The following is a 15,616-nucleotide window of genomic DNA, read 5'->3' on the forward strand; positions in this document are numbered from 1 at the left end:
ATTCACAGTACAGCACTGATACTGATGATCCAATCAGGCAAGTGTGGCTATCTGTGACAGGTTAGACACCCTGGAGGTTTATGTGCACACAAAGGGGACAATGTAGAAGGAGACGTTGCCTTTATCTGAGCATGAATGAGCCCACGGTGTTGTGGCAGCAGTCTCCACACCTATTCAACTAGCTCATGAGTATGAGGTTTGAAAACAAAGCAAACTGTCTCTCATGCCAGGTATACGGCTGTGCCTAAGGCACTACCCACCCACTTAACAAGACAGAAGTTTCCTTAGTTGTTAACAGTTACATGCAGGTTATAAGGCAATAAATGTAGCCACCTCAGAATCCATAATTGGTGGTTTCCTCAAGAAGTTGTTCAGAGAAATATCCAGTGCCTCTGACCCCAAGTCTAGGTCCTGATGTGATTATAAAAATGACTTCCCCCTTTCCTGCCAACCCAAGCACGAAAGATGCAAGGGTGAAATAATCTCATTTCCCAGCCCAGGAGTCAGTAACCTTTAGTTTTTACTCGATGACCAATGACCTTATTACAAGCATTTATCTTCTCAATAGCCATACCCCCTTATTGTGTTGTGTCCCATATGCAAGTTTCATGAGGAACAAAACCAAGAGCTGTGTTTATTAAGACGACGGAGTGCAGATAAGAGTCTAGTCAAGGCTGGGCACAGTGGTTCACACCTGCAATCCCAGCACTTTGGGAGGCTGAGACAGGATGATCCCTTGAGCCTGCGAGTTTGAGGCTGCAGTGAACCATGACTGAGCCACTGCACTACAGCCTGGGTGACAGAGTGAGACTCTGTCTTTAAAAAAAAAAAAAAGAAAGAAAAGGTCTTTTCAACACATGGTCTGAATCCCCAGGCATATTTGTAACTTGGCCATGCTCAACATGATGGGACCTGATGGAATACAGTAAGTCCTCACTTAACATTGTCCACTGGTTCTTGGAAATTGTGATTTTAAGTGAAATAACACCTAACTAAATGAATTTTTTCCCCTCCTCAATGTTGTAACTAAACAACACTGAACAATGTCGTACATTGTAATACAATGTATACCTATGGATAATGTTAAGTGAGCTACTGCTATACAAATAAATACAGCCTGAGCCTTTCATTTTCAAATCACAAGTTGGGAAGCAGAACTACTCCTTTATTGACTGGATTTGGACAGAGAAAACAAAGCTCACTGGGAAGAGCCTTAACATAAGTTTTCCTCAAAATTAAAATTTTTCCTTTAATACACATTTATGCATTGTTTGTAAATTCCTCACTTAAAACAGTAAGTGGTAAAGAGTTTTTAAAAGTGATAGAACATATTCAACTATTTGAGAAAGTAATAAAGCTAATTGAATAGCATTACATAATGAAATTTAAACATTATTCAAAAGCATTTCAAATAACCATACAGTTTCAAATGGAGTATTTTATTCACATGTTAGTTATCATTTTAACATGTACAAACACTGACACACTCTGACTGGTCTGTGTGGAACAAGGGTGGTCTAAATATCCTAAAGGAAAATGAAAAATTAAAGTACATTAATTTCTCATTATTATAGGCAATTACGTCCACATCACTTAGAAAGCTATTACTGATAATTGTCCAAGGAAGCAGAGTGGTACAGAGGAAGGAAACTTGAGGGTAAATTCAAGAGTGGCATAACTGAGATCTCAACATGAGAAAGCTGACAAAACATGACTTTTTGCTGTGAAATTTCTCTTTGCAAAATATGAAGAAAAGTCAGTCAATGGGCAGTAAATAAGAGTGGGTGGTGAACTTTTGCTGTCAATTCTCCTCACAGTATCTTGCAGAGGCATCAAGAAAATTGCTTAGTCCTTCTCTGGGACCAGTTTCAGAACTTTTCCAATTGCAATGGTCTTACCCTCATCTCTTAAAGTAAAACGACCCATCTGAGGAAAATCTTTGAACGTCTCGAGGCAGATGGTTCCTGCTGTCCTTAAACGGGCAATGCACACTTGATCTTGTTTCACGAAGCGGGGTCGTGTCTTACTTTTTTCTCCTGATTTTTTGTCTACCAGGGAGATTAAGGCTGTTATCTCAACTTCCTCAATACAAGTATGAATGTGCAGCACCGCATTATAACCTGGGCAGATGATGGATTTGTGCTCAATAATCACTATCTGAACATCAAACGTGCGTCCGGAATGGCAAAGGTTACTAGGATCACAAAGTATGAATCCTGGAAGAATCTCTTCTTCTTCAATTCCCTTCAGTCTGATTTTGAGGTTTTCACCTGGGGCTACAAAATCAGTTTCAGTATCATCAGAAAGTATTCCAAGAACTTCTACATTGTGCTTGTTTGGCATCATCACAAGCTGCTGGCCTTTAAAAATAGACCCAGATTCCAGCTTTCCCAGGACCACAGTGCCCATATCCTTGTACTTATCCACAATTGGCAGTCTAATTGGTCCATCAATTGATCTGTTGAAGTTTGGCATGTTATCCAAATACGCAATAAATGGTAATCCAGTGTACCAAGGGCAGAAATCTGACTGCTCTTTAATATTTGCTCCGGTCAGTCCTGAGCAGGGCATAAAGTGAATGTCCTTTTTTGGACTGAAGCCGACTTTTTTCAAAAAGGGTACCAGTTTTTCTTTACATTCTTCATATCTCTCGATGCTCCAATTTACCGTGGGATCATCCATCTTATTAATAAGCACTACTAAATGTTTTACCCCTGCAGTTTTTGCCAACATCGCATGTTCTCTCGTCTGTCCACCTTTTTCAAATCCAGTTTCAAACTCTCCTTTCCTGGCAGAGATGACCAGCACAGCCAAATCAGCTTGAGAAGCACCACCAATCATATTTGGGACAAAACTCTTGTGGCCAGGGGCATCTAAAATTGTGAAATGTTTCCTTTCTGTTTCAAAATAGGCACGACCCACCTCGACTGTTTTACCCTTGTCTCGTTCTTCCTGATTTGTATCTAAGGCCCAGGACAAATACCAGGTTTCTCTGTTTTTCTCCTTAGCTTCTCTTTCATATTTCTCCAGTGTTCTTTTGTCAACCATTCCTGTCAAAAACATTATCTGTCCTCCGATGGTTGACTTGCCAGCGTCTACATGGCCAATGAATACTACATTTACGTGTTCTTTCTTAGGAGCACCTGAGGGTACGATCACAGATTTGGATTTTCTTATTTCCTCTTTATCCTCCATCATTTCCTGGCCACTTTCTTCTGGGGGCCCTGAATGTCCCGTGAAACTACCCCCAGGCTCGGCTTCACTTACTTCTTTACTGTGCTCCCATGATTCTTCTAGGGCCATTTCCACCTCTCCATTTTCTACAACAGGTTCTGAAAGTTCCATGGTAACGGCTGAATTGGAACCTTCAAGCGACACTAACGGTTCCTCTCGGGAAGTTTCCACAGGTGCCCCCCGTCCCATCCTTTTACCTTGAGGGTATCCCGCGCCGGTGCAGGTTTCAACGTTGCGGCCGGAGCCGGCCAGCGGGATGGGCGGCTGAGTCGGGCCCCGCAGGAAGGACGGCACGAACTCCGCGGCATGTACGTTAGGCACGAAGGGCTTGGCGTTGACGTTGAGCTGACGGCTGAAAGCAGAGCTTAGGGGCTCGCGCCGGGCCTCGGCCACCGCAGAGAAGACTCCATCCCCGCTCGACTCCGGGGCTTCCATGTCCACCTGGTCCCAGCAGTCGGGCGCCGAGTCGCTGCTGCTGCTGCCCGAATCCATGGTCTCAAGACTTGCCGTGTGGCACTGAGGGAACGGGATCAACAGGCCAGGAAGAGCGGGCTCCGCCGGCGGGGTTAAGGCAGCAAGAGCAAAGGGCCAAGGGGTAGCGACGCGAACCTTAGCGGCACCGTGAAGGCAGCTAAGCGCCGATGCTGCACTCGCAACTGCGGCGGCAGCAGCAGATATGGCGGCTCAACACTCTCCTCTTGTGTGTGAGCCGATCTCCTCCCCCAAACCCCAACCACTTCCGACTCCTCCACCCCCGACCCAACGCCGGGGGTGGATTGACCCCTCGCTGCCATCCGTACGCTTGGCCTCCTTACTTCTCAGCCAGGGACTAAGTCCAAAAGTACTATTTTTTAAAACGAAAATTTCCATTCACTTTTTTGTTCACACGATCTGGCAGAGCAATTTGACCAAAATCTGATGATTAAACCTAGACAGGCACACATGATTTACATGATTTACACTTCTACTAAAAAGATTCAAGTAAAAGTGAACATTCCTATTGAACAAATGGGAGGCAGGATAAGGGTTAACTATACGGATATCCAGAAACCCAGCAACTGAAGGGAGAGATAAGGAATGAGTAGGGAGGGACTCATGAAATATATGAGTTTGTAGCTGAACTTAGGAAATGCAACTTAAGATCACTCATTAATTTGAAATCCGCAGGCCTTTTGATTTTCCCTTTCCAGTGGGCCCCCATAAGCCTGTAACTTCTGCTGATGGCTTCTATAGTTTAAGGGTTTAAGGATAGGGTTACAACTTCTTTTCATGTTAAGCACCCTGGCTGTGTGGGGGGAGAGAATTTTCAAGGAGATCCTTCTTTCAGTGAAGCTTCTAGTCACTTCATATGCAGATGCCTGCACAATGGCTGGCCTGCCATTCAATGGTGGATCACACAGACAAGCACAGCAGTCAGATCACTCTTGTTTTACCGACCAACTGCATTCTGGGTGTACCTCCGCTACTCACCAGCACCTCCCCAGAGTACGCCCGGCGTCCACAGGCCTCGGGTTTTCCTGCCTCATTTCGGGGGGCCTGGAACCCTACCCACTGCTGGTGCTGGCTTTGGTCTAAGAAACAATCAGTGTCCTGTTGAACCCCTCTTCAATTTATGGTAATGAGACAGGGAGGTAGGAGTCACCCTAATTAAACCAATTAGGACTTCTGAGTTGAACAAAGACCTTAAGACCCTAATCAAAAGAATCTCACTCTCAGAAAGTGTTAACAGTTGAGCCAAAGCCTCAGTGATCTTGTTTGTGAATTAATTTAGTGCAAACTGTGATAGAAAAAATAAACTTATTCCTCTGAATCTGTTTTTAGTGTGTATGTACTCAAATCTGCCACCTCTTCCTTTTATGAATTCAGGTTTTATGACACACCTAAAAAGATTGTTCAGTCCAAACAATCTGCCTAGTACAAGATGGTGTCACATAGGTGGATATTATTATTATTATTATCATTTTAAAAGCCTACAGCACCTGGCATTCTCAAGCGGTCTCCCATCCAAGTACTAACCAGACCCGACCCTGCTTAGCTTTCGAGATCAGATGAGATCGGGCGCTTTCAGGATGGTATGGCAGTAGACTTAGTTGGATATTAAATAAATCCAACAACAAAGCAAAATATGAAACCAAGCACCTGATTTATAACTTGAAAATTGTGTTTTCCAGACTTTAGGGATAAGAAAAAAAAGACAGACTTGTACCCTCGATGTTTTCTTTCTGGGGCTGCCACTATTTTACTAGTTCTGTACTGTTTCCAAACCTTTAGATACCAAACACCTTCATTCTTTTTGCCTCCGGTTATGGCTTCATTATTTGCAGTGACATAAAGAGAATGTGCACGGTAATTTACAATAAACAGGAAGAACTGAGAGGTGGAATGTGCAGAGAGACCCTGGACAATACTCCACACAAGTGCTGGAGACTTCTTGGACATTCTGTGAACCTACAATGGACATTTCTGGGAGAACCTGTCAAGGTTTTGGCAGTCATGTTCACGTAAGGTAATTCATGCAGGGAAGCAGGGGACATCTAGGATTTTTCCTTCACCTGAGTCAAATGCATTGGTCATGAGCATATTGGCATGACTGCTACTTAGTGATATCTCAGAGAACAGAGGATACTTTACTGTTAGAATCATAAAGTAGAAATGAGAAATAGTCTGTGAATGTCCTCATAACCCATCTTTGCTGGGGTTCCCACGTCAACCCGAGAGAGAGAGAGGCACTGACCAGATTGTTTCCAGAGAGATTGGCCTTGGACAAAAATCTTTTGGTTTGTGTGATGAGACACTTGTCTCCAGTCTCTCTGCCTAAGAGTTCATCAGTAAATGAGACAATTTTCCTCATCAAAGGCTTTAAAAAAGAGTGTAGGTAACATCTAACCATTGTTTAATTCAATCTTTTTCTTCCTTTAAAAATACTTTTAATTCTAAAATATAGCACAAACACAGAGAGTCATATTAAAAAATTATAGCTTATTGACTTATGAGAAAGGAAACACACTTGTAACAACCATCTAAGTTAATAGAAATTTACCAGCCAACCCAGAAGGCCTACCTCTTCCCTGTTCAATCACAAATGACTTCCTCCACCTCTCAATGTAACTTCTATTGTGACATTTACTGTAATAACCTATACAATTTTCTGTATAGTTTTATTACACAAATGTGTATACTCAGACACTACAGCTCAATTTGCCTTTTTTGATATTTCTTTTAAGTCTCTTTTAATCTGTGAGTACCTAATTTATCCTCCCCATTTTCATGTCATTTATTTATTGAGGAAAGTGGATGATGTGACCAGTAGAGGCTTTTTTTTCTTTTTTTTTTAAATTATACTTTAAGTTCAGGGGTACATGTGCAGATCTTGCAGGTTTGTTACATAGGTATGCACGTGCCATGGTGGTGGTTTGCTGCATTCATCACCCCATCATCTACATTAGGTATTTCTCCTAATGCTATCCCTCCCCAATCCCCCCACCTCCTGCTATTTCTCCCCTAGCCTCCCACCTCCCAGGCCCTGGTGTGTGATATTCCCCTCCCTGTGTCCGTATGTTCTCGTTGTTCAACACCCCTTTATGAGTGAGAACATGCAGTGTTTGGTTTTCTGTTCTTGTGTCAGTTTGTTGAGAATGATGGTTTCCAGTTTTATTTATGTTGTTACAAAGGACATGAACTCATCTTTTTTATGGCTGCATAGTATTTCATGGTGTATATGTACCACATTTTCTTTATCGAATCTATTATTGATGGGCATTTGGGTTGGTTCCAACTCTTTGCTATTGTGAACAGTGCCACAATGAACATACGTGTGCATGTGTCTTTATAACAGAATGATTTATGATCCTTTGGGTATATACCCAGTAATGCTGGGTCAAATGCTCTTTATATTTCTAGATCCTTGAGGAATCGCCGCATTGTCTTCCACAATGGTTGAATTAATTTACACTCCCACCAACAGTGTAGGAGCGCTCCTTTTTCTCCACATCCTCTCCAGCATCCGTTATCTCCTGATTTTTTAATGATCGCCATTCTAACTGGTCTGAGGTGGTATCTCAATGTGGTTTTGATTTGCATTTCTCTAATGACCAGTGATGATAAGTTTTTTTTCATATGTTTATTGGCTGCATAAATGTCTTCTTTTGAAAAGTATCTGTTCAAGTTGCTTGCCTACTTTTTGATGGGGTGTTTGTTTTTTTCTTGTAAATTTGTTTAAGTTCTCTGTAGATTCTGGATATTAGCCCACTGGCAGATAGGTAGATTGCAAAATTTTTTCCCATTCTGTTGGTTGCCGGTTCTCTCTATTGTTAGTTTCTTTTGCTGTACAGAAGCTGTTAAGTTTAATTAGATCCCATTTGTCTATTTTGGCTTTTGTTGCCTTTGCTTTTGGTGATTTGGTCATGAAGTCCTTGCCCATGCATATGTCTTGAACAGTAGTGCTTAAGTTTTCTTCTAGAGTTTTTATGGTGTTAGGTCTTATGTTTAAATCTTTAATCCATCTGGAGTTAATTTTTGTATAAGGTGTAAGGAAGGGGTCCAGTTTCAGCTTTCTGCACATGGCTAGCCAGTTTTCCCAATGCCATTCATTAATTAGGGAATCCTTTCCATATTGCTTGTTTTTGCCAGGTTTGTCAAAGATCAGATGGTGGGTAGTTGTGTGGCGTTCCTTCTGAGGCCTCTGTTCTGTTTCATTGTTCTATATCTCTGTTTTGGTACCAGTTCCATGCTGTTTTGATTACAGTAGCCTTGTAATATAGTTTGAAGTCAGGTAGACTGACACCTCCAGCTTTGTTTTTTTTTTTTTTTTTTTTTTTTTTTGCTTAAGATTTTCTTGGCTATGCAGGCTCTTTTTTGATTCCATATGAAATTTAAGGTTTTTTTTTCAATTATGTGAAGAAAGTCGATGATAGCTTGATGGGGATAGCATTGAACCTATAAATTACTTTGGGTGGTATGGCCATTTTCACGATATTGATTCTTCCTAACCATGAGCATGGAATGTTTTTCCATCTGTTAGTTCCCTCTCTTATTTCCTTGAGCAGTGGTTTGTACTTCTCCTTGAAGAGCTCCTTCACATCCTTTTCTTTTCATTCTCAGCTTTGCTGACTGTATCGCTATGGTAGAGTTTACAATGTTCCTTTGTTCTCTGTATTTCCAGTTTATCAATAATTAAATCTTTTAGCTTGACCAGATTCGGATACAAATTTTTTCTTTAAAAATTTTTATTTTTTTTTTAGACAGGGTTTCACCATGTTTCCCAGACTGGTTTCGAACTCCTGACGTCAGGTGATCCACCTGTCTCAGCCTCCCAAAGTGCTGGGATTACAAGCATGAGCCACCGCACCCAACCTCAGGCAAAATTTTTTGACAAGAATATTTCAAGGGAATTTTGATTATTTCCATCAAGAGGCACATGAGGTTGGGTTGTGACTCTTTTTACAGTTAGCCACAATCATTGATACTTGTGTAGAAACATATCATTAGAGGTTGTAAAATTGCAATATTGTACTTCTGTCATTCTTTGTTTATTTTATTATTTTATTAACTGGAGTGCTGCTCCAAAAACTTTCTTTCAGTAATTCTGTTACTTTGAGATATAGATTGTAAAGGAAATGCAGGAAAAGTGTTTGATTCTTTTGTGCTATTTTTTTTTTTTTTTTTTTTTTGAGATGGAGTTTCGCTCTTGTTACCCAGGCTGGAGTGCAATGGCGCGATCTCAGCTCACCGCAACCTCCGCCTCCTGGGTTCAGGCAATTCTCCTGCCTCAGCCTCCTGAGTAGCTGGGATTACAGGCACCCACCACCATGCCCAGCTAATTTTTTGTATTTTTAGTAGAGACGGGGTTTCACCATGTTGACCAGGATGGTCTCGATCTCTTGACCTCGTGATCCACCTGCCTCGGCCTCCCAAAGTGCTGGGATTACAGGCGTGAGCCACCGCGCCCGGCTCTTTTGTGCTATTTAGGAGTTTTCAAAAATAATGAGTTGGTTCCCTAGAATCTTTCACAGATGACAAAATAAGGATTTTAAAGGGAATAATTATGAATTATTGGATTTACATATATTTGAGTCACTTTGAAAAATTTTACTGACTATACTTATTGATGATCATTTGTCACTGGATGCCTCTTCAGGTTGAGTTCTGAAGGCTTTTGAGACTATGCTAGTAGTCCTTGATGGTTTTCTTATTATATGGTGCGACAAGATGTACCAGGCCAATTTTACAAATTTCTGCCAAACCAGAAATACTGGTTCTCAATGATAACATGGAAAGATAGATAGAATTAAAACATAAAGTAATTACTCATTTGATTATCTTACCTTACATATAGTAGTCTCAGTACTATCGCCATCAATATAATTTAAAATAAACATTTTTTCTTTGCATAAATGCTCTCTGTATTCTCTGCCTGTATTTCATACTTGAATTGCATCTATCTGATAGTCACTTTCATTGAGTGCTTCCTAAGTGTAGGTCATATTTCAGTTATGTTATATGGATTCTCTCATTTAATTTTCCCTACCATCTTGTGAAGAAGGTAGTCTTATCACTCTCTTTTACAGATAAGAAAATAACATTCAGAGAGGCCAGGGGAATTACTCAAGGTTGCATAGCTAATAAAGAGTGGACTTGGAGTTCAAACACAGAAAACATGATTCTAAGACCACACTGGCTTGTATCATCTATTATATATATAAAGAAAGGAATGGGGAGATTTGCCAGGGTTAAATCACAAATAGAGGGAGAAGGTAAAATCTTAAGATCATCTGGAAAGAATGGAAATATAACAAATTTAAGAGAGAAAGGATAATTCAGTGTAGTTCTTTCATGAGGATTTGTGCTTCCTTCCTGAAGTAGGAGATTGGAAATTGTGAGGGAAGACTGCAATAAGAAAAATTGTGAATAGGGGAAGAGTTACAATAGGCTCTTATGGTATTGGGGAGGTAGCTGATTTGGTAGTAATACAATTATTTTTTAAAGAAATTAGGTGAACAAGGCCGGGCGCAGTGGCCCACACCTGTAACCCCAGCACTTTGGGAGGCCAAGGCAGGCGGATCACGAGGTCAAGAGATCGAGACCATCCTGGCCAACATGGTGAAACCCCATCTCTACTAAAAGTACAAAAATTAGCTGGGCATGGTGGCAGGCACATGTAGTCCCAACTACTTGGGAGGCTGAGGTAGGAGAATTGCTTAAACCCAGGAGACGGAGGTTGAAGTGAGCCGAGATCACGCTACTGCACTCCAGCCTGGCCACAGAGAGAAACTCCATCTCAAAAAAAAAAAAAAAAAAGAATTTAGGTAAACAAAAGCAGCACCAGACTGGAGCACATAATACTTTAGGTTATGAGATTCCTCTCTTTCCCCATCTTACATCTAGCATCATTGGGCAACCTAGGGCACAAACAGAGTTCTTTTTTTTTTTGAGACGGAGTTTCGCTCTTGTTACCCAGGTTGGAGTGCAATGGCACGATCTCGGCTCACCGCAACCTCCGCCTCCTGGGTTCAAGCAATTCTCCTGCCTCAGTCTCCCGAGTAGCTGGGACTACAGGCGTGCGCCACCATGCCCAGCTAATTTTTGTATTTTTTAGTAGAGACGGGGTTTCACCTTGTTGACCAGGATGGTCTCGATCTCTTGACCTCGTGATCTACCTGCCTCGGCCTCCCAAAGTGCTGGGATTATAGGCGTGAGCCACCGTGCCCGGCCCACAAGCAGAGTCTTAAGTTTCATCCAGGTTTAACTAAGAGTGGTATATGGTGGGCCGAAAGGAGGATATCAGAAAAATATTAAGGAGCTAGTAAACATAGAGTTAAGAACACTGTGCCTTATATTGGTTCTCTTGGCATATGTGGCAGCCCCATTCACAAATATGCTTCTCAGTACTGAAAAGGCTAAAAAGCTTAAGCCTCCATTTCCTAGAGTTTTGCTGCTAGGATTCCAAATGCATTTTACCTTCTGTCAATATGATGCTCCCTAGACAGATTTCATTTAGAGCCAGTCTAAGTGCAGAGTGATGTCAGGTAAGGCAGGCATAACTGGGAGGTATAGATCTAGCTGGGAAATGTATCTCCCTTGAGCCAACAGTTCTGGTGGAGTTTCCTGTTTCTGGGAAGATAACTAAGGTACTGTACACCAGGAACTTGCAGTTGTAGTGGAAGCCTCCTGATTCCTCAACTCTCCAACTGTGAAAGAGGTGGCAGCTCTCCTTGAGAAGCAATTGTGCTGTATGACTGTGGTAATTATTCACATCTTACATGGCAATAGGCAAGAGAGAGAACATGTGTAGGAAAACTGCCCTTTATAAAATCATCAGATCTCGTGAGATTTATTCACCATCATGAGAAGAGCATGGTAAAATCCCACCTCATGATTCAATTACCTCCCACGGGGTCACTCCCACAGCACATGGGGATTATTACAATTCAAGGTGAGATTTGGGTAGGCATACAGAGCCAAACCATACCATCCATTCTGAGGCAGTCCCCAATTCTTGCAATGCCCACACCTTGATCTTGGACTTCCAGCTTCCAGCATTGTGAAAAACAAATTTTTGCTCTTTATAAATTATGTGGTCTCAGGTATTTTGTTATAGTAGCATTCATGGACTAAGTCACCAAGTAAACGTGTGAACATATATCTTGCACATCCCAGAATTTGCATGCAATAACACAGGCGAGCAAGCTTTTAGCTCCATGTTAGGAATCAGAAAATTGATGTTTGAGGAAAAAAAGGCTGGTCACAAAAGGTTCTTTGATGTGGCCAAGACCCAAACACTCATTAGTCCTCAAAATGCACATCCATAATAAAAAATAAAAAACATAGAGATTAAGAAGCAGAGGAGAGGAACTTGGTGATTCATTGACAGATTACAACCATAGGAGCGCTGGTACTACAGTAAAGAGGAAGTGTGTTAGGGAACGAGCAAATTTGAGGTGGGCAAGACTGTAGGAAGTAGCGTAATAGTAGATGACTACACAGACTAGCGTAGAGCAAACAGCGTGAATGAGAATTAATGATAATGTGAAGAAATGAATTTTGCAAGCCAAAAGATAATTAAATCTATGAGCCTAGTTGAGATCACTTGTTCCCTAATAAGTAGGAAGATCCAGTAAATGAGAGTGAGTCGTAGTTTTTCTGTCTCCAAATGCAGTAATACTTGAATAACGCCGGAGACAGAAAAGAAGTAATGACAGTTTTAAACGTGTGATGGAAGGACGGGAACAGTAATGTTATAATAAAACAATCAAGTATGATGTCAATATACCTCACTAAGTCATTCGACATACTTTGAGCACACATTTACTAAGCACCTGCTTTGTGACTGCCCCTGTGTTCTAGTAGGCAGATTCAGATGGGAAGTTTGCATCACGTGGGGAAAATGTTAGTGTCCATAAAATAATAACTGACATACATTCAAATACAAGTACATTTTGACTGCACAGTTAGCTCTAAAAGAAAATATCATTTCCTCCATGATAAAATTCTAGGTCTTGACAATTGCTGAGAGAATATAGGTCGGGCGTGGTGGCCCACACCTGTAATCCCAGCACTTTGGGAGGCCGAGGCAGGTGGATCATGAGGTCAGGAGTTCAAGACAAGCCTGGACAACATAGTGAAACCCTGTCTCTACTAAAAATACAAAAATTAGCCAGGCTTGGCGTGCGCCTGTAGTCCCAGCTACTCAGGAGGCTGAGGTAAGAGAATCACTTGAACCCAGGAGGCAGAGGTTGCGGTGAGCTGAGATAGTGCCACTGCACTCCAGCGTGGGTGACAGAGTGAGACTCCGTATTAAAAAAAAAAAAAAGATAAGCAGTGAGGAAATTCATATGTTAATTAGCCCAATTTAGCCAGTCTACAATGAATACATAATTAAAACAGCATGTTGTACACATTACAATTTTTATTAGGCTATTAAAAATAAAGAAAAATGTCAAATAAAAAAATGACTAAAAATATTAGATGCTAGGGAACAAATTCATTATTTTGAAATTAGGTAAACTGAGGCAAAATTGAAACAATTAACTGTGTTTGTCATATAAGCTATAATACTTGATAACCAAGTAGGGGATCAGAGAAGTTTCTTATCAGAGAAGACTTCCATCTGACAAATGAAGAAGGATACATAGAGGTAAAGACCTCATAGTAAGCCTCAAATGACACGTGATTTAGGCAATGACCATCAATATCCGCTCCCATTGCAAAGGACAGACAACCATTCAGAATGTGCCTCTAATGGATTTATGCAACTCTGCCTCTGAGGTACCTTTGCTAAATTATCAAGCCAAACATGATGGAGACTCTAGATCTAACTCTGAATTCACAGGAAAGGAAGGAAACAGGAGTGTGTTAAACAATGTCAATGAAAAGAAATCAGCAAACCCCAGCATGTGGGAGCCATTATAGAATAAAGGACTCATTTCTCAAAAGAAAGATAGGGAGACAGAGAGAGTGAGTTTTACTAAAGATTAACAGACATAACAACCAATTACAATGCGTGAGACTAAAAGCGGTCTGGAGTTGAAAAACTCAAAGGAAAACATTAGTGCTTATGACACAATAAGGGAAATATTAGCTGCGAATGAATATTGAAGATATTTGGCACTTATTCATTATTGTTTAAGCATGATAATGGAATATATTTTATTTTTAAGTAGTGTTTTTAGATTGTCTTTTTCTCTAACAGATATATTCAGCAGTATATATGGATTAACTGATATGATGTCTGGAATTTCCCCGAAGCTAAGCTGGAGGGGTGGGGGAAGTTAGTGGATATATATGAATAAGATTGACCAAGAGTTTATGATTGTTGAAGTGGAGTATGATCTATATGTAGGTTCCTTATCATATAATAACTTGTCATGTATCTGCTTGACAATGTTTATAATAGATTGTTTTTTTAAAATGTCCAAATCCATCACAATATAGACTGCTGAATTCAGAGTTTCTGGATATGGGGCCAGAGTATTAGTATTTCTAAAACTACCTTCAAATGTGCTTAAGCTAAAGTTTAAAGCCAAAGATCGACAAGGCCTCATTCTTTTAATTTCTTGTGATAAGAAGGCTGAAAGTACACGTGTCCTGATTCAGCTGCTCAGAGACCCACAAAAACATCAAGACTTCCATGCTGCTTCGCCATTTTCAACAAGTTGTCTCTAAGACTTCTTGCTTGTCACAGCATGACTCCAGGCATCTCTGTTGCATTCCGAGTATCAGCATTCTTTACTTTGACATCTTTTTAAGAAACCATCTTTTTCTACAGAAGCCTCCCAGACATTTCCTGTACATCTCACTGGACACACCTGGGTCCCATGTCCACTACTAGCTGCAGGGGAGGTTGAAAACCATCGTTTGACAAAGGGGATTGTGATAGCCAAGATTAGAAGAATCTTGATGGGGCCCCCCAGGACTGTACATATTGCTTCCTTGAACAAAATCAGTGTGTTTACCACCTGATATTGGTGGGAAAGGCTGTTGGGCCAGCAATCGACAAAGCCAGTGAGAAAGGAGAACTCCTAGGATCAAAAACAGAGTCAGGGGCAAGGATTGAATATGGACAGAAGGGAATAAACTCACAGTAACTAAACCATATACTGTATCCAGGGAACTTTCTTCTTTTATCTGCTACATTGTTCAGTACTCACAACAGTTCTACAAAGCAAAAATTGGCATTATGTCCATGTTATGTATGAGGGACTAGAACAGAAGTTCAGTTAGAAGGGGCCACATGGTTTAATCCGCATTCTGGTTGGTGACTTCATGGGGCATTATTTTTCCCTGTGCCACTGGTCATAATCACTTCTGAAGATTCCCCAAATCACCATGGGAAACACCAACAGAGGAAGGAAAAGAGGTCTATTGTTTGCTCAGCACAGCGTGAGGCATATTTCATGTAATGATTTGAACATATGTGACACCTATATTCTGTCTCTGGATAATGACTGTAGTCCAGACAGTGTCCATCACACAGTGCTGGTATTGGTATTAGTTGCCATAGATATTAGCTACTGTGGGTCAAGATGGCTAAGGGGAGACCTATGTTAATTCTAGCAAAATAATTATAAGCTTGCTTGGCTCAGAGTACACTGAAGTTTATACACCGAACTAAACTGTATTATTGGTGCAGTTAATTAGAAATCAAGCGGCAACAGGAGGCCTAAGGTAAAGAACATCCGAGAACGCAGTAACACCGGGGAACACCTCGGGATGGTTGCAGAGCAGGCAACACTGCTGTGGTCCCATGAATGCCTTCTCAACAAGGAGACTGCATGAGGGTCTCGTAAAAAGAGCTTGTGCAAAGATCTCTGAGAAGGGAGGTGACCTCTGCTCACATCCGGAGGGTCTTTGCAGATGGGAGCTGGTGAGGAGGAGAAAAGCCTAG

The 15,616-nt window shown here is 41.2% G+C and overlaps 1 protein-coding gene and 1 non-coding gene across 2 annotated transcripts; both read right to left on the bottom strand.

Moving 5' to 3' along the window:
- Nucleotides 1–1,148: 1,148 nt before the first annotated feature.
- Nucleotides 1,149–3,946, bottom strand: GSPT2 (G1 to S phase transition 2). Its single transcript, XM_012441497.3, has one exon. It carries the CDS (start codon nucleotides 3,724–3,726, stop codon nucleotides 1,846–1,848), a length of 1,881 nt encoding a protein of 626 aa, XP_012296920.1. The 5' UTR covers nucleotides 3,727–3,946; the 3' UTR covers nucleotides 1,149–1,845.
- A 1,255-nt stretch (nucleotides 3,947–5,201) lies between these two features.
- Nucleotides 5,202–5,320, bottom strand: LOC135269967 (5S ribosomal RNA). Its single transcript, XR_010338200.1, has one exon. It is a non-coding gene; the product is annotated as a 5S ribosomal RNA (ribosomal RNA).
- Between the last annotated feature and the right edge of the window lie 10,296 nt (nucleotides 5,321–15,616).

The sequence above is a fragment of the Aotus nancymaae genome, unplaced genomic scaffold, assembly GCF_030222135.1.
Source record: "Aotus nancymaae isolate 86718 unplaced genomic scaffold, 86718_ANA_hifiasm-v0.15.2.pri h1tg000058l, whole genome shotgun sequence".
Taxonomy (NCBI): Eukaryota; Metazoa; Chordata; class Mammalia; order Primates; family Aotidae; genus Aotus; species Aotus nancymaae.